At 46.6% G+C, this 18,489-nt stretch overlaps 1 protein-coding gene across 2 annotated transcripts in view; it reads left to right on the plus strand.

The window, feature by feature from the left end:
* Window positions 1-12,938: 12,938 nt before the first annotated feature.
* Window positions 12,939-18,489, plus strand: part of LOC129827645 (uncharacterized) — a 42,521-nt gene continuing 36,970 nt past the window's right edge. For both annotated transcript variants that reach the window (XM_055888672.1, XM_055888671.1), the window contains exons 1-5: window positions 12,939-13,036; window positions 14,956-15,039; window positions 15,155-15,263; window positions 15,350-15,397; window positions 15,515-15,602. In XM_055888672.1, the coding sequence (XP_055744647.1) occupies window positions 14,964-15,039; window positions 15,155-15,263; window positions 15,350-15,397; window positions 15,515-15,602 (321 nt within the window). In that variant the 5' untranslated portion in view covers window positions 12,939-13,036; window positions 14,956-14,963. The remainder of the gene's footprint in view (window positions 13,037-14,955; window positions 15,040-15,154; window positions 15,264-15,349; window positions 15,398-15,514; window positions 15,603-18,489) is intronic.

Genomic DNA, 18,489 nt, shown 5'->3' on the forward strand with positions numbered 1-18,489 from the left:
GCCCATTCCTCCTGACAGAGCTGGTGTAACTGAGTCAGGTTTGTAGGCCTCCTTGCTCGCACACACTTTTTCAGTTCTGCCCACAAATGTTCTATATGATTGAGGTCAGGGCTTTGCGATGGCCACTCCAATACCTTGACTTTGTTGTCCTTAAGCCATTTTGCCACAACTTTGGAAGTATGCTTGGGGTCATTGTCCATTTGGAAGACCCATTTGCGACCAAGCTTTAACTTCCTGACTGATGTCTTGAGATGTTGCTTCAATATAGACACATCATTTTCCTCCCTCATGATGCCATCTATTTTGAGAAGTGCATCAGTCCCTCTTACAGCAAAGCACCCCCACAACATGATGCTGCCACCCCCGTGCTTCACGGTTGGGATGGTGTTCTTCGGCTTGCAAGCCTCCCCCTTTTTCCTCCAAACATAACAATGGTCATTATGGCAAAATAGTCCTATTTTTGTTTCTTCAGACCAGAGGACATTTCTCAAAAAAGTAGGATCCTTGTCCCCATGTGCAGTTGCGAACCGTAGTCTGGCTTTTTTATGGCGGTTTTGGAGCAGTGGCTTCTTCCTTGCTGAGCGGCCTTTCAGGTTATGTCGATTTAGGACTCGTTTTACTGTGGATTTAGATCATTTGTACCTGTTTCCTCCAGCATCTTCACAAGGTCCTTTGCTGCTGTTCTGGGATTGATTTGCACTTTTCACACCAAAGTACGTTCATCTCTAGGAGACAGAACGCCTCTCCTTCCTGAGCGGTATGATGGCTGCGTGGTCCCATGGTGTTTATACTTGCGTACTATTGTTTGCACAGATGAACGTGGTACTTTCAGGCATTTGGAAATTGGTCTCAAGGATGAACCAGACTTGTGGAGGTCTACAATTTCTAAAGCCATGACATCATTTTCTGGAATTTTCCAAGCTGTTTAAAGGCACATTCAACTTAGTGTATGTAAACTTCTGACCCACTGTAATTGTGATACAGTGAATTATAAGTCAAATGATCTGTCTGTAAACAATTGTTTGAAAAATTACTTGTGTCATGCACAAAGTAGATGTCCTAACCGACTTGCCAAAACTATAGTTTGTTAACAAGACATTTGTGGAGTGGTTGAAAAATGAGTTTTAATGACTCCAACCTAAGTGTATGTAAACTTCCGACTTCAACTGTATATTTTAAAAGCTATCTATACAGAAAATGTAAATATAACCCGTATAAACTGTACTTATAATTATACAACAATATTTTAGGTTGACAATTATTCAATTACACCAGTGGTCACCAAACAGCTGATCGCTGTTCAATCTCCAAGGCATTCCTAGTCGATCACCAAACATTTCTGTAAAAAAAACAACACTAAAGCCTTGCATTCCTATTTTTTTTAATCAATTTCGCGCTGTTGGCAGTAGGTGCCTTTGATTAAGCAGCCCTAGCACTGGAAAGGAAAAGTGTTCCCATTTTGAACCATTTCATGTGTCTGAAGGAAGAACTCCACCTACCCGGCAGGCCCAGAGAACAAATCAATTGCACCTAAAGGCCTAGCGCTGGCCAATCAGATAGCTTAGATCGCAGTGTCTGAACAGTTTCCTCGAGCAATAAACTGTAAAAAGCCTTGAACGCACAGGTAAGTTGATACTGTAAGATTTAAAAACGTTTAAAACCATGACGAGAGACTCAACAGATACAGCAAAGAGCTGCTGTTTTAATGTGTAAGTTCATGTTTAAGTTGTTATTCAGCACTGTCAACACCTTTATAAGCCATAACATTCGCGTTCTCCCTGCTTCCACACGCTGGAACCAGCACGGCAGCTGCAATGAATGAGTATAGCAAAGTATTAGTGGCTTGTCTTTTTTAATATCAAGGAATATTTCACTTTCTCTGGTCATAGGAGTAAAAATATGAATTGGTGCATGAAACAGAAATAATGCAGTGCAACTTGAGTTGCGCCATCAACTGGAAGACTGTGTCCCCTTTTCTCAGTGGAGGGAAGAGGGACGGTGAGTCGGGTGAGAGGCAGCCTCACCGCTGTCCCCCCTCAGACTGACCATCAGATGCAGGCCATCAGTCCAGTAAAAAAAATATAAAAACATATTATTATGCTCACTTAGCTGTGCCTCACAAGTGATACAACACATTATCTATTGAAAAGGGAAAGGGGGGAAAGGGGACATTAAGGTGAAGCAGTCCTCTAAAGACACAAAAGACAATAATACAAGAAACAACACTTCTATTGCCTCTCCCTCTACGATACGCACTTCCGGGTTGGAGCGAGTAGTTGCATTCCGCTTTGCTCCACAGGTAGTATTACATTTCATTTCATTACAGTACAACAGTTTGATTTGTTTGATCTTAGCTGGCTACATAGCCGTCTTTGTATCCAAGATAATTGTGTAGTCTAGAGTAATTGTCGAGGTTACCTAGCCAGTTAGAGGTTACCTAGCCAGCTACACTTTCAAACAAAGTCAACAACGCAGCCACTGCTAGCTGGCCTATTTCACCAGCCAGCAGTACTATATCATTTTAGTCAATAAGATTTTTTGCAACGTAAACTTAACTTTCTGAACATTCGAGACGTGTAGTCCACTTGTCATTCCAATCTCCTTTGCATTAGCGTAGCCTCTTCTGTAGCCTGTCAACTATGTGTCTGTCTATCCCTGTTCTCTCCTCTCTGCACAGACCATACAAACGCTTCACACCGCGTGGCCGCTGCTACTCTAACCTGGTGGTCCCAGCGGGCACGACCCACGTGGAGTTCCAGGTCTCAGGCAGCCTCTGGAACTGCCGATCTGCGGCCAACAAGGCAGAGTTCATCTCAGCCTATGCTTCCCTCCAGTCCCTCGACTTCTTGGCACTGACGGAAACATGGATTACCACTGATAACACTGCTACTCCTACTGCTCTCTCCTCGTCTGCCCACGTGTTCTCGCACACCCCGAGAGCTTCTGGTCAGCGGGGTGGTGGCACTGGGATCCTCATCTCTCCCAAGTGGACATTCTCTCTTTCTCCCCTGACCCATATGTCTATCGCCTCCTTTGAATTCCATGCTGTCACAGTTACCAGCTCTTTCAAGCTTAACATCCTTATCATTTATCGCCCTCCAGGTTCCCTTGGAGAGTTCATCAATGAGCTTGACGCCCTGATAAGTTCCTTTCCTAAGGATGGCTCACCTCTCACAGTTCTGGGTGACTTTAACCTCCCCACGTCTACCTTTGACTCATTCCTCTCTGCCTCCTTCTTTCCACTCCTCTCCTCTTTTGACCTCACCCTCTCACCTTCCCCCCCTACTCACAAGGCAGGCAATACGCTTGACCTCATCTTTACTAGATGCTGTTCTTCCACTAATCTCATTGCAACTCCCCTCCAAGTCTCCGACCACTACCTTGTATCCTTTTCCCTCTCGCTCTCATCCAACACTTCCCACACTGCCCCTACTCGGATGGTATCGCGCCGTCCCAACCTTCGCTCTCTCTCCCCCGCTACTCTCTCCTCTTCCATCCTATCATCTCTTCCCTCTGCTCAAACCTTCTCCAACCTATCTCCTGATTCTGCCTCCTCAACCCTCCTCTCCTCCCTTTCTGCATCCTTTGACTTTCTATGTCCCCTATCCTCCAGGCCGGCTCGGTCCTCCCCTCCTGCTCCGTGGCTCGACGACTCATTGCGAGCTCACAGAACAGGGCTCCGGGCAGCCGAGCGGAAATGGAGGAAAACTCGCCTCCCTGCGGACCTGGCATCCTTTCACTCCCTCCTCTCTACATTCTCCTCTTCTGTCTCTGCTGCTAAAGCCAATTTCTACCACTCTAAATTCCAAGCATCTGCCTCTAACCCTAGGAAGCTCTTTGCCACCTTCTCCTCCCTCCTGAATCCTCCTCCCCCTCCTCCCCCCTCCTCCCTCTCTGCTGATGACTTCGTCAACCATTTTGAAAAGAAGGTCGACGACATCCGATCCTCGTTTGCTAAGTCAAACGACACCGCTGGTTCTGCTCACACTGCCCTACCCTGTGCTTTGACCTCTTTCTCCCCTCTCTCTCCAGATGAAATCTCGTGTCTTGTGACGGCCGGCCGCCCAACAACCTGCCCGCTTGACCCTATCCCCTCCTCTCTTCTCCAGACCATTTCCGGAGACCTTCTCCCTTACCTCACCTCGCTCATCAACTCATCCTTGACCGCTGGCTACGTCCCTTCCGTCTTCAAGAGAGCGAGAGTTGCACCCCTTCTGAAAAAACCTACACTCGATCCCTCCGATGTCAACAACTACAGACCAGTATCCCTTCTTTCTTTTCTCTCCAAAACTCTTGAACGTGCCGTCCTTGGGCAGCTCTCCTGCTATCTCTCTCAGAATGACCTTCTTGATCCAAATCAGTCAGGTTTCAAGACTAGTCATTCAACTGAGACTGCTCTTCTCTGTGTCACGGAGGCGCTCCGCACTGCTAAAGCTAACTCTCTCTCCTCTGCTCTCATCCTTCTAGACCTATCGGCTGCCTTTGATACTGTGAACCATCAGATCCTCCTCTCCACCCTCTCCGAGCTGGGCATCTCCGGCGCGGCCCACGCTTGGATTGCGTCCTACCTGACAGGTCGCTCCTATCAGGTGGCGTGGCGAGAATCTGTCTCCGCACCACGTGCTCTCACCACTGGTGTCCCCCAGGGCTCGGTTCTAGGCCCTCTCCTATTCTCGCTATACACCAAGTCACTTGGCTCTGTCATATCCTCACATGGTCTCTCCTATCATTGCTATGCAGACGACACACAATTAATCTTCTCCTTTCCCCCCTCTGATAACCAGGTGGTGAATCGCATCTCTGCATGTCTGGCAGACATATCAGTGTGGATGACGGATCACCACCTCAAGCTGAACCTCGGCAAGACGGAGCTGCTCTTCCTCCCGGGGAAGGACTGCCCGTTCCATGATCTCGCCATCACGGTTGACAACTCCATTGTGTCCTCCTCCCAGAGTGCTAAGAACCTTGGCGTGATCCTGGACAACACCCTGTCGTTCTCAACTAACATCAAGGCGGTGACCCGTTCCTGTAGGTTCATGCTCTACAACATTCGCAGAGTACGACCCTGCCTCACGCAGGAAGCGGCGCAGGTCCTAATCCAGGCACTTGTCATCTCCCGTCTGGATTACTGCAACTCGCTGTTGGCTGGGCTCCCTGCCTGTGCCATTAAACCCCTACAACTCATCCAGAACGCCGCAGCCCGTCTGGTGTTCAACTTTCCCAAGTTCTCTCACGTCACCCCGCTCCTCCGCTCTCTCCACTGGCTTCCAGTTGAAGCTCGCATCCGCTACAAGACCATGGTGCTTGCCTACGGAGCTGTGAGGGGAACGGCACCTCCGTACCTTCAGGCTCTGATCAGGCCCTACACCCAAACAAGGGCACTGCGTTCATCCACCTCTGGCCTGCTCGCCTCCCTACCTCTGAGGAAGTACAGTTCCCGCTCAGCCCAGTCAAAACTGTTCGCTGCTCTGGCACCCCAATGGTGGAACAAACTCCCTCACGACGCCAGGTCAGCGGAGTCAATCACCACCTTCCGGAGACACCTGAAACCCCACCTGTTTAAGGAATACCTAGGATAGGATAAAGTAATTCTTCTACCCCCCCCCTTAAAAGAGTTAGATGCACTATTGTAAAGTGGTTGTTCCACTGTTTATCATAAGGTGAATGCACCAATTTGTAAGTCGCTCTGGATAAGAGCGTCTGCTAAATTACTTAAATGTAAAATGTAAATGTATCTATTTCCAGTGTGATCATATAACTACCTACATCCTACTGCACTGGCTCTGACGCTCGTTGGATGTGGCAGTGCTTGCAGACTATTACGGACTTTAAAGGGAAACCCAGCCACAAGCTGCCCAGTGACGCAAGCCTACCAGACGGGCTAAATGCCTTTTATGCTCGCTTCGAGGCAAGCAACACTGAAGCATGCACGAGAGCACCAGTTGTTCCGGCCGACTGTGTGATCACGCTCTCCGTAGCCAATGTGAGGAAGACCTTTAAACAGGTCAACATTCTTTAAACAGGCCGTGGGGCCAGACGGATTTTCAGGACATGTACTCAATGTATACGCTGACCAACTGGCAAGTGTCTTCACTGACATTTTCAACCTTTCCCTGACCGAGTGAGTAATACCTACATGTTTCAAGCAGACCACCATAGTCACTGTGCCCAAGAAAGCGAAGTAACCAGCCTAAATTACTACCGCCCCGTAACACTCACGTCTGTAGCCCTGCAGTGCTTTGAAAGGCTGGTCATGGCTCACATCAACACCATCATCCCAGAAACCCTAGACCCACTCCAATTCACATACCGCCCCAACAGATCCACAGATGACGCAATCTCAATCGCAAGCCACACTGCCCTTTCACACCTGGACAAAAGCAACAACTATGTGAGAATGCTGTTGATTGACTACAGCTCAGCATTCAACACCATAGTGCCCAAAAAGCTCATCACTAAGCTAAGGACCCTGGGACAACACCTCCCTCTGCAACTGAATGCTGGACTTCCTGACGGGCCGCCCCAAGGTGGTATGGGTAGGCAACAACACATCTGCCACAATGATCTTCAACACTGGGTCTCTCAGGGGTGCGTGCTTAGTCCCCTCCTGTACTCCCTGTTTACCCACGACTGCGTGGCCACGCATGACTCCAACACCATCATTAAGTTTGCTGATGACACAACGGTGGCAGGTCTGATACCGACAGTGTGGTGCCAGGACAACAATCTCTTCCTCAACATGAGCAAGACAAAGGAGATGATCGTGGACTACAAGAAAAGGAGGACCGAGTAGGTTGAGAGCTTCAAGTTCCTTGCTGTCCACATCACCAACAAACTATAATGGTCCAAACACAGCAAAAAAGTCTTGAAGAGGGCACGATTGGCTTGAATGAATAGAGTCCTAGACACTTGGGTCCTCATGGCCTGTTAGACACACCCACTGTGTTGATTTCACCTGTGGTTCCTGAATGGCTGTGTTCCAATCCTCATAATGGCTTCCTTTCCTTCTCTCCTCTCCTTCATGACTACTAGTAAATGAAAGGATTGGATAGGTATTCACCAAGTACCATAGTTTCACCTTTCAAGTCAAGAGACTGACAAGAACATGAATCCATTTTAGACTGAGGGGACACAGCTATTGTGTTGTGAAATGCATGTACAGTCAACATCCTGTGTAAAATGAAAACATAAGTAAACATAGATGTTTTTAGCTGTTTAGCTGTAATATGAGAATGTCCATGTTTATTCCATTTAGAGGCATAAAGTGTTTCTGTGTATACAGTATGTAAAGATAAGGATTGGTTTTAGATCAATATGTATCTTTGGTATCTGTCTTTGGTGTCAATGGTCAGCTCTGTTCTGCAGTGCTCATTGGAAAAGACAATGTTTCAGAACAATTACTGGGATGCTTTCTTGCTAGGGTGGCAGGTAGCCGAGTGGTTAGAGCCTTGGGCCAGTAACTGAAAGGTTGCTAGATCGAATCCCCTAGCTGACAAGGTAAACATCTGTTGTTCTGCCCCTGAACAATCAATCAATCAAATGTATTTATAAAGTCCTTCTTGGATCAGCTGATGTCACAAAGTGCTGTACAGAAACCCAGCCTAAAACCCCAAACAGCAAGCAATGCAGGTGTAGAAGCACGGTGGCTAGGCAAAAACTCCCTAGGAAGAAACCTAGAGAGGAACCAGGCTATGAGGGGTGGCAAGTTCTCTTCTGGCTGTGGAGGGTAGAGATTATAACAGAACATGGCCAAGATGTTCAAATGTTCATAGATGACCAGCAGGGTCAAATAATAATAATTACAGTGGTTGTAGAGGGTGCAACTGGTCAGCACCTCAGGAGTAAATGACAGTTGGCTTTTCATAGCTGATCATTCAGAGTATCTCTTCCGCTCCTGCTGTCTCTAGAGAGTTGAAAACAGCAGGTCTGGGACAGGTAGCACGTCCGGTGAACTGGTCAGGGTTCCATAGCCGCAGGCAGAAGAGTTGAAACTGGAGCAGCAGCACGACCAGGTGGACTGGGGACAGCAAGGAGTCATCAGGCCAGGTAGTCCTGAGGCATGGTCCTAGGGCTCAGGTCCTATGAAAGAGAGAAAGAGAGAATTAGAGAGAGCATACTTAAATTCACACAGGTGTTAGGGTGTACTTACCTTACGTCCTTTTTTGTCAATCATTGGTTCATTGGTGAAATTAGCATTATGACAATATCTTTAATTAAATCATTCAAAAACCTTTATTAATGCAATTGCAGACAGAAGTTGACAAGCAGGAACATAGCACGCATGTATGTTCTGCATCAAACAAAAGGTCTCAAGTTGTTTTATTAAACCGAAGTCCCGCCTTAGTGATGTCACTAACTAGTCATTAACTTTTTACTCCTGAGACCAAAACCCTATATAAACAATGGCTTTTAGTGTTATCTTAAACTTAGCAGTAAACGTCCACTCCCCAAAGCTGATTTCTTGTGGAATGTTTGACTATCCTTATCTCCTCTACTCCCCTGCAGAGCTCCTTCGTCACAGTCACACATTACTCAGAGGGGCCTCTTCATAATGAAATAGAGAGAACTAAAAACAATTGTGGAATACTAAACCTCTACAATGAATTTGTATTGTTAATCTGTAGTCTATGACCCTATAAATGTAAGGAGGGAGGGTCTTATAACCCCTCCCCTTCTATTAATATAACATAAGCATAATCAATTATTCTAATACACCAAACATTTGTACAGCCCCTATCATGACCCCTAGGTAAATGCTGACACAGGCCACCGGATAAGACAGAAGAAATTCTCCAGATATAACAGACTGACCCTAGCCCCCCGACACAAACTATTGCAGCATAAGTACTGGAAGCTGAGACAGGAGGGGTCGAGAGACACTGTGGCCCCGTCCGACAATACCCCCTGGCAGGGCCAAACAGGCAGGATATAACCCCACCCACTTTGCCAAAGCACAGCCCCCACACCACTAGAGGGATATCTTCAACCACCATATTACCTCCCTGAGACAAGGCTGAGTATAGCCCACGAAGATCTCCTCCACGGCACAACCCAGGGGGGGCGCCAACCCGGACAACCCATTCAAGTGACGCACCCCTCCTAGGGACAGAATGGAAGAGCACCAGTAAGCCAGTGATAGAGAGGGGAACTGGCCAGGCAGAGACAGCAAGGGCAATTCGTTGCTCCAGTGCCTTTCCATTCACCTTCACACTCCTGGGCCAGACTACACTCAATCATAGGACCTACTGAAGAGATGAGTCATCACTGAAGACAAAGGTTGAGACCGAGTCTGCGTCTCTCACATGGATAGGCAGACCATTCCATAAAAATTGAGCTCTATAGTAGAAAGCTCTGCCTCCAGCTGTTTGCTTAGAAATTCTAGGGACAATAAGGAGGCCTGCGTCTTGTGACCGTAGCGTACGTGTAGATATGTACGGCAGGACCAAATTGGAAAGATAGGTAGGAGCAAGCCCATGTAATGCTTTGTAAGTTAACAGTAAAACCTTGAAATCAGCTCTAGCCTTAACAGGAAGCCAGTGTAGAGAAGCTAGCACTGGAGTAATATGATCAGATTTTTTGGTTCAACTAACTAACTGAAGTTTATTCCAGTGAGATTGTTAAGGCGAACACCGCCATGTTTAGTTTTGCCCAACCTAGATCGAGGCACAGACACAGTCTCAATGGGGATAGCTGAGCTAACTACACTGACTGTACTAGTGGCAGGCTCCACTAAGCTGGCAGGCTGGCTAACAGCCTGCTGCCTGGCCTGCACCCTATCTCAATGTGGAGCTAGGGGAGTTAGAGCCCTGTCTATGTTCGTAGATAAGATGAGAGCACCCCTCCAGCTAGGATGGAGTCTGTCAGTCCTCAACAGGCCAGACTTGGTCCTGTTTGTGGGTGAGTCCCAGAAAGAGGGCCAATTATATACAAATTCTATCTTTTGGGAGGGGCAGAAAACAGTTTTCAACCAGCGATTGAGTTGTGAGACTGCTGTAGAGGTCATCAGTCCCCCTAACTGGGAGGGGGCCAGAGACAATTACTCAATGCCGATACATCTTTCTAGCTGATTTACACGCTGAAGCTATGTTGCGCTTGGTGACCTCTGACTGTTTCATCCTAACATCGTTGGTGCCGACGTGGATAACAATATCTCTATACTCTCTACACTCGCCAGTTTTAGCTTTAGCCAGCACCATCTTCAGATTAGCCTTAACGTCGGTAGACCTGCCCCCTGGTAAACAGTGCATGATCGCTGGATGATTCATTTTAAGTCTAATACTGTGGGTAATGGAGTCCCCAATGACTAGGTTTTTCAATTTGTCAGAGCTAATGGTTGGAGGCTTCGGCGTCTCAGATCCCGTAACAGGAGGAGTAGAGACCAGAGAATTCTCGGCCTCGGACTCCGACCCGTTGCTTAATGTCTTGAACCGGTTGAAAGTTTCGGTCGGCTATCCTCGCCATAAGGCGATCGTTCTCCTGTATATTATGAGTACAGCGACTGCAATTACAAGGCGTCATGTTAATGGCACTTATCGTAAGAGTAGGGGTGTTAACCCCGGTGTCCTGGATAAATTCCCAATCTGGCCCTCAAACCATCATGGTCACCTAATAATCCCCAGTTTACAATTGGCTCATTCATCCCCCTCCTCTCCCCTGTAACTATTCCCCAGGTTGTTGATGCAAATGAGAACGTGTTCTCAGTCAACTTACCTGGTAAAATAACGGTAAAATGAAAAATAAAAAAATAAAATAAAAATGTTACTACTTAGCTTCGGCTGGTGGAGGTCCTGACGAACCACGTCCAGATAAAGCGTACGGGGTGAAAAAGTTGAATGAAAAAAGTAGAGCGAGGGAAAAACTACAAATATAAACGGTAATTTAAAAGTAAAAACCTTTTTTATGGTACTGAAATCACCAGGTATTTTACATTGTGTATGGTTGTGGGTATGCAGACCCTCATGATGAATTCAGATTTTTTTGTGTCCCCAATTAGTGGTGCTTGCAACGCCATTAATATATGCACTCGCTACTGTAAATCGCTCTGGACGAGAGCATCTGCTAAATGACTAAAATGTTGTTAGTTACTATCCCAGCTTCACCATACTACTTAATGACCACCAGGGGACATTGCACCCCAGACATACACTACATGACCAAAAGTATGTGGATACCTGCTCGTTGAACATTAATATAGAGTTGGTCGCCTCTTTGATGAGGTGGCAGGTAGCCTAGTGGTTAGCACGTTGGGCAAGTAACCAAAAGTGTTGCTGGATCAAACCCAGAGCTGCCAAGTTAGCCTAGTGGTTAGAGTGTTGGGCCAGTAACTGAAAGGTTGCTGGCTTGAATCCCTGAGCTGCGCCAGGTAAAAATCTGTTGGTCTGAACAAAGCAGTTTACACATTGTTCCCAGGAAGGCTGTCATTGTAACTAAGAATTTGTTCTTGACTGACTTCCCTCGTTAAATAAAGGTTCAATGTAAAAAAATTTTTTGCTGCTATAACAGCTTCCACTCCACTCTGCTGGGAAGGCTTTCCACTAAATATTGGAACATTGCTGCGGGGACTTGCTTCCATTCAGCTATAAGAGCATTAGTGAGGTCGGGCACTGATGTTGGGCGATTAGGCCTGGCTCAGTCAGCGTTCAAATTAATCCCAAAGGTGTTCGATTGGGGTTGAGGTCAGGGCTCTGTGCAGGCCATTCAATTTTCTACACACCGATCTCGACAAACCATTTCTGTATGGACCTCGCTTTGTGCACAGGGGCATTGTCATGCAGAAACAGGAAAGGGTCTTCCCCAAACTGTAGCCACAAAGTTCGAAGCACAGACTTGTCTAGAACGTCATTGTATTCTGTAGCATTAAGATTTCCATTCACTGGAACTTAGGGGCCTTGACCGAACCATGAAAAACAGCTCCAGACCATTATTCCTCCTCCACCAAACTCTACAGTTGGCACTATGCATTGGGGCAGGTATTGCTCTCCTTGCATCCGCCAAACCCAGATTCGTCTGTCGGAGTGCCAAATGGTGAAGCTCCAGTGAACGCGTTTTCACTGCTCCAGAGTTCAATGGCGGCGAGCTTTATACAACTCCAGCCGACGCTTGGCATTGTGCATGGTGATCTTAGGCTTGTGTGCGGCTGGAAACCCATTTAATGACCTCCCGACAAACACTTACTGTGCTGACGTTGCTTCCAGAGGCAGTTTGAAACTCGGTCTCGAGTGTTGCAACTGAGGACAGATGATTTTTACAAGCTAAGTGCTTCAGCACTAGGTGGTCCCGTTCGGTGAGCTTGTGTGGCCTACCACTTAGCGGCTGAGCTGTTGTTGCGCCTCAACGTTTCCACTTCACAATAACATCATTTACAGTTGACCGGGGCAGCTCTAGCAGTGCAGAAATTTGACAAACTAACTTGTTGGAAACGTGGCATCCTATGAGGGTGCCACATTGAAAGTCACCGAGCTCTTCAGTAAGGCCATTCTACTGCCAATGTTTGTCTATGGAGATTGCATGGCTGTATGTCTATGGAGATTGCATGGCTGTGTGCTTGATTTTATACACCTGTCAGCAAAGTGTGTGGCTGAAATAGCCGAATCCACTAATTTGTAGGGGTGTTCAAATACCTTTGTGTACATAGTGTATGTCTATGGGTCTTGCAAATTAGAAGTTTAATATACTGTACCTTGACAAGCCTACGTCACTGGGTATTTAATTGCGGTCAAGTAAGCCGACACTCGCAAAACGCAGTCAAGCCATCCTTGCTTCAGTTTCCTTCTGAATTGGGGTGCGTTAATACACAACACTTTAGGGTATCACATTTTTCTGGTAGGGGAACAGTGGTTATGGTGTGTAGATGTTGTGTAGATATGAAATGGTCTGTAGTAGGTTCCCACTTTCACTTCTGTTTCAGGTTCCCACTTTCACTTCTGTTTTGACTGTATCCCCTAATATCCAGTAAGTGCATGGTTTAAGGGAGGTTATTCAGAGAAACTACTTTCAGACAAACTTAATGTATCTTCGAATCCAGGCCAGGATCAAGGTAAGTGACAATATTTTCACCTTTTACTAGTTACATTTTGAATGCTTAGCAGGACAGGAAAATTGTCAAAATCACGCACTTATCAAGAGAACATCCGTGTTCATCCCTACTGCTTCTGATCTGGTGGACTCTGAGTGTTGGATTGTGCCCCTGGCTATCCGTAAATTTTATAACTAAGAAACCGGTGCCTCTGGTTTGCTTAATGTCACAGCTGTTGAAGGAGGTGGACCAAAGCGCAGCGTGGTAAACGTACATATTCCTTTATTTAAGTGAATACGCCGACAAAACAAACACTACCAAAAACAAACCGTGACGCTAAAGGATTTGCGCCATAAACAAAGTCAACTTCCCACAAAGACAGGTGGGAAAAAGGGCTACCTAAGTATGGTTCTCAATCAGAGACAACGATAGACAGCTGTCCCTGATTGAGAACCCTACCCGGGCCAAAACATAGAAATACAAATAATAGAACATAGAATACCCACCCCAAATCACACCCTGACCAAACCAAATAGAGACATAAAAAGGATCTCTAAGGCGTGCCATTTAATATAAGGAATTTGAAATGATTTATACTTTTACTTTTGATACAAAGTATATTTTAGCAATTACATTTACTTTTGATACTAAAGTATATTTAAAACCAAATACGTTGACTTTTACTCAAGTAGTATTTTACTGGGTGACTTTTACTTTTACTTGAGTAATTTTCCATTAAGGTGTCTTTACTTTTACTCAAGTATGACAATTGGGTACTTTTTCCACAACTGTCCATAACTTGTAGCTGTATATCACCTAGTCAAAACTGAAAAATAGCTCAACTTTGAACACCACTATAACCTGAATGTTTTGGCATTCAGGTCCAAAAAGTATATTTCTGGCCAGTACTACTATGGGCAAACATGTATGGAAGGTTTCATTCAAATCAAAGGGGTGCAGTAAGAACGGGATTTAAGTAATATGGTACGACCATATTCCTAAATAACAATTTAGTGACCATATGAGATAAAATTATAATAATAGTGACTGGTTTACTTGACTGATCGTTTACTGAAAATGTAACTGTATATGGTATTTTCTTATACAGTCCATAGGCTGTTGTTGATTTGCATAGGCAGTTTTCCCTTTTCTTTCATAGCTTTTTTTGAGTAAAAGCTGAACAAACATAACATTGATATTATTGATAGTATTACTCAATTGTTTTCTTTTCATATTCAAAAATAAGGGTTCTCTTTCGATTTCGTAACCGGTCGCCAAACAACCTATGGGAACTTCTGATGACTGTAAACATCTTTGATATTAAGCATCTCAATCAGGTCGCAAGAAGGGGAAGGAGTTCCCATAGGTTGTTTGGCAACTCGTCACTCTACTCAGAGAAACAAGGTTACATCCGTAACCCAAACGTTTTGTTGAACTTTATCATTTGACTTTGCAATCATAACTGAAGACAAAGACAGAAAGGTGGTGTATGTGACTGGACTGGACTTGTGTTTCAGATGTTATTCACACTTCAGAGCCAATGTGTTATTTCCTGTTTTGGGGGATTTCCCACATAAACCAAAAGTGAAACCAAAGTTCTAAGGGATGTCTGTGGGCTACAGTGGAAATTATTTATTTCAGATTAACAAACTGTGATCCCACTGCCTACACTCTTGAAGAAAAAAAAGTGCTAACTAGAACCTAAAAGGGTTCTTGGCTGTCCCCATAGGAGAACCCTTTAAAGAGCGCGTTTTGGTTCCAGGTAGAACATTTTGGGGTTCTATGTAGAACCCTTTTCACTGAGGGTTCTATCTGGAACCCAAAAGGGTTCTACCTGGAACCAAAAAGGGTTCTATGGAGACAGCGGAAGAACCCTTTTAGAATCCTTTTTTCTAAGAGTGTATTTGACCTGTATGTTTCACTGTCAAATGTTTTGGCAGGAGTTGTAATGGCGGGACAAGGATTTCAAAGTGCACCAAAGGTCATGCTCCTTTTGTGTATCCTTGGACTAACAAAAGAGTTTGGTAAGACGTGCTGTTTTCACAATCAAGTTTAAAAGTGGGTATCATTTAGTGTAGTTTTTGTATTCCAGATTTTTTAAAGAATGTGTAAAATAACAATATTAACTTCTTTCCATAGAACTTGAGGACAAAGACTGGGATGAGTTGAGGTCTGATGTGGCTGCGCTGCACAGATTGAAAGGACTACCTGATCAAATGACACGTAGGACCACAGGAGCAGACACCAGGTGAGTTAATTTAGCCTTGATGTCTCTGTCAAAGCTCCCTTAGCCATTGTTGAATGAGATGTTCAATATTGTTTATCTCTGTTTAGAGAGATAATAATGCACGGGACCAGGACAAAGAGATTCAGCAATTACAGGTAACATATCCACTCAGAGAAGTGACAAAATGTATTATTGCCCAGTACAGACTATTGAAAAAGGAATCACATAACAGCAAATGATTTAGGTAGTACTCATCTATTGTATTTCCTCAGGGCATATGTGGAGAAAAAGCCCATGGCTTTATTTGATGGTCTTAGGGGATGTGACAATTTTACAACATGCGTCATTCAAATGGACCAGGTAAGAAAGTGTCTGTTATGCTGCATGTATGAATAATAATTTATCAGCTATAATTGTAATTCTGGTACAGACATGTACATCATATTGGAAATCTAAGATGGCGTAGCAGTCATACGTCTTTGTCTTTGTCCTGTCGTGTCCGTTGTATATATCTTTTATATATTTTTCTACGCATATCTTTTAAAAATATTTTCCTAAACCTCAACTTCTAAATAGTCTCCTGCAACCCACCTCACCCAATGTGGCGTGGATCAGTTTTTTTTTTCCTAAAGTATTTCTATTTACTTCGGATCTGGAATCCCTCAACTGAAGCTAGCCAGCTAACTACCTACCAGCTATCAGTCAGGAAACTACTGCTAACGGTCATCAGCTAACCTTTAGCTCGGAAAGCTCTCGCCAGTTCGTACAACGTGACTCAAACCAGAGCATAACGGACCTATTTTCTTCTCTCCATATCCCCGGATTCCTACCGCAGACTCTGAACATTTTCATCTGGATCGTCGCAATTAGCTAACCGCAATCCCGGGTGACTACTCCTGGCTAGCGTTTCCATCCTGGAGCAAGCACCAATTAGCCTGAAGCTAGCTCGGCTAGGGCTCCTGGGCTACCACCGAAGCCCACTCCTGGGCTACAATATCCGGACCCCTTCTACTGCCGGTACGGGGCACGGAATCCCGCCAATCCTCTACGACTGGAATACCGACATAATCTGCCCGAGGATTCCAACAGGCCCCTCTGGCGCGACGTCCGCTGAAGACCCATTCTGCTAACCGCGGCCTGCTAGCTACCTAGAGCTACTTGGAACCCTACTAATCCACAACTGGTCTATCGACGTCACCGCACGAAGAGGCAAAAACAGACTTACCTCCATTGCGACGTCCCCCAAAGGCCCTTCTGCTTACTTGCTAGCCCTGGTCTCCTAACTGCTAGCTTGCTAGCCCCGGTCTGCTAACTGCTAGCTTGCTTGCCCCGGCCTACTAACTACAAGCTTGTTAGCACCGGCCTGCAAACTATCTGAATCGCCGTGTCCCCAGCCAGCCCAACCACTCACTGGACCCATATGTTCACTTGGCTACGCATGCCTGTCTCTAATATCAATATGCCTCGTCCATTACTGTCCTGGTTAGTGATTACTGTCATATTTCACTGTAGAGCCTCTAGCCCTGCTCAATATGCCTTAACCAACCATGTTGTTCCACCTCCTACATATGTGATGACATCACCTGGTTTAAACGTCTCCAGATACTATATCTCTCTCATTATTACTCAATGCCTAGGTTTACCTCCAATGTACTCACATCCTACCTTACTTTTGTCTGTACACTATGCCTTGAATCTATGCTATCCTACAATCTAAGCTTGATGCCCTCAATCTCACACAAATGATCAATGAACCTACCAGATACAACCCCAAATCCGTAAACACGGGCACCCTCATAGATATCATCCTAACTAACTCGCCCTCCAAATACACCTCTGCTGTTTTCAACCAAGATCTCAGTGATCACTGCCTCATTGCCTGCATCCGTAATGGGTCTGCGACCAAACGACCACCCCTCATCACTGTCAAACGCTCCCTAAAACACTTCTGCGAGCAGGCCTTTCTAATCGACCTGGCCGGGGTATCCTGGAATGACATTGATCTCATCCCGTCAGTAGAGGATGCCTGATTATTCTTTAAAAGTGCCTTCCTCACCATCTTAAATAAGCATGCCCCATTCAAAAAATATAGAACTAGGAATAGATATAGTCCTTGGTTCACTCCAGACCTGTTTGCCCTTGGACGTGGACCCCACTCCACCATAGTCTTGGCCCACTTAGGTGGCGCCTTTGGAGCGGCGACCCTCGCCACCGACCCCGGACTGGGCCCCTTGCAGCGAGCCCCAAATAGACGGGAGACTCTGGCAGCGCCGGAGTGAAGGGCGACTCTGGCAGCTCCGGAGTGAAGGGCGACTCTGGCAGCTCCGGAGTGAAGGGCGACTCTGGCAGCTCAGGACAGACGGGCGGCTCTGGCAGCTCCTGACTGGAGAGAGAACCTGGAGGGAGGAGACGGAGAGACAGCCTAGTGTGTGGCACTGCCACAGGGCCCACCAGGCTGGGGAGACCTACAGTAGGCCTGGTGCGTGGAGGAGGCACCGGATGGACCGGGCTGTGGGGGAGCACTGGAGCCCTGGTGCGCAGCCTTGGCACCACTCCTCCAGGCTGGATGACCACTTTAGCCCGGACCCTCCAGAGTGCAGGCACAGGTTGAACCGTGCTGTGGGGGAGCACTGGAGCTCTGGTGCATACCACTCACACCTCTCCCTTAGGCTCAACGCCCACATTCACCCGGCATGGGCGGAGCTCAGGCATAGGACGCACTGCACCCTCCCAGCACCACGGAGACACAGCACGCAGAGCAGGCGTAAGATACCGTGGGCCGAAACGGCGTACCGGAGACCAAACACGCTGAGCCGGCACAATGCGCCCTGGCTGGATGCCCACTCTTGCATGCCACTTGCGGGGGGCTGGCCTATAGCGCTCCAGGCTATGAGCGCGTACTTGCGACACCGTGCGCTCCACCGCATAACACGGTGCCTGACCAGTACAACGCTGCTTTCGGTAAGCATGGGGAGTTCGCTCAGGTCTATCGCCTGACACCGCCAATCTCCCTGTGTGCCCCCCTGTTGCGCTGCCTGTTGCGCTGCCTTACCTCATATCGCTGCCGCTCAGCTTTCGCTGCCTCCAGTTCTTCTATGGGGCGGCGATATTCCCCAGCCTGACTCCAAGGTCCCTTATCGTCCAATATCTCCTCCCAAGTCCAGGAGTCTAGAACCCTCTGCTCCTTGTTACCATGCTGCTTGGTCCGTTGGTAGTGGGTAGTTCTGTAACGGATCTCCTCTTCGTC

The sequence above is a fragment of the Salvelinus fontinalis genome, chromosome 29, assembly GCF_029448725.1.
Source record: "Salvelinus fontinalis isolate EN_2023a chromosome 29, ASM2944872v1, whole genome shotgun sequence".
Classification (NCBI taxonomy): domain Eukaryota; kingdom Metazoa; phylum Chordata; class Actinopteri; order Salmoniformes; family Salmonidae; genus Salvelinus; species Salvelinus fontinalis.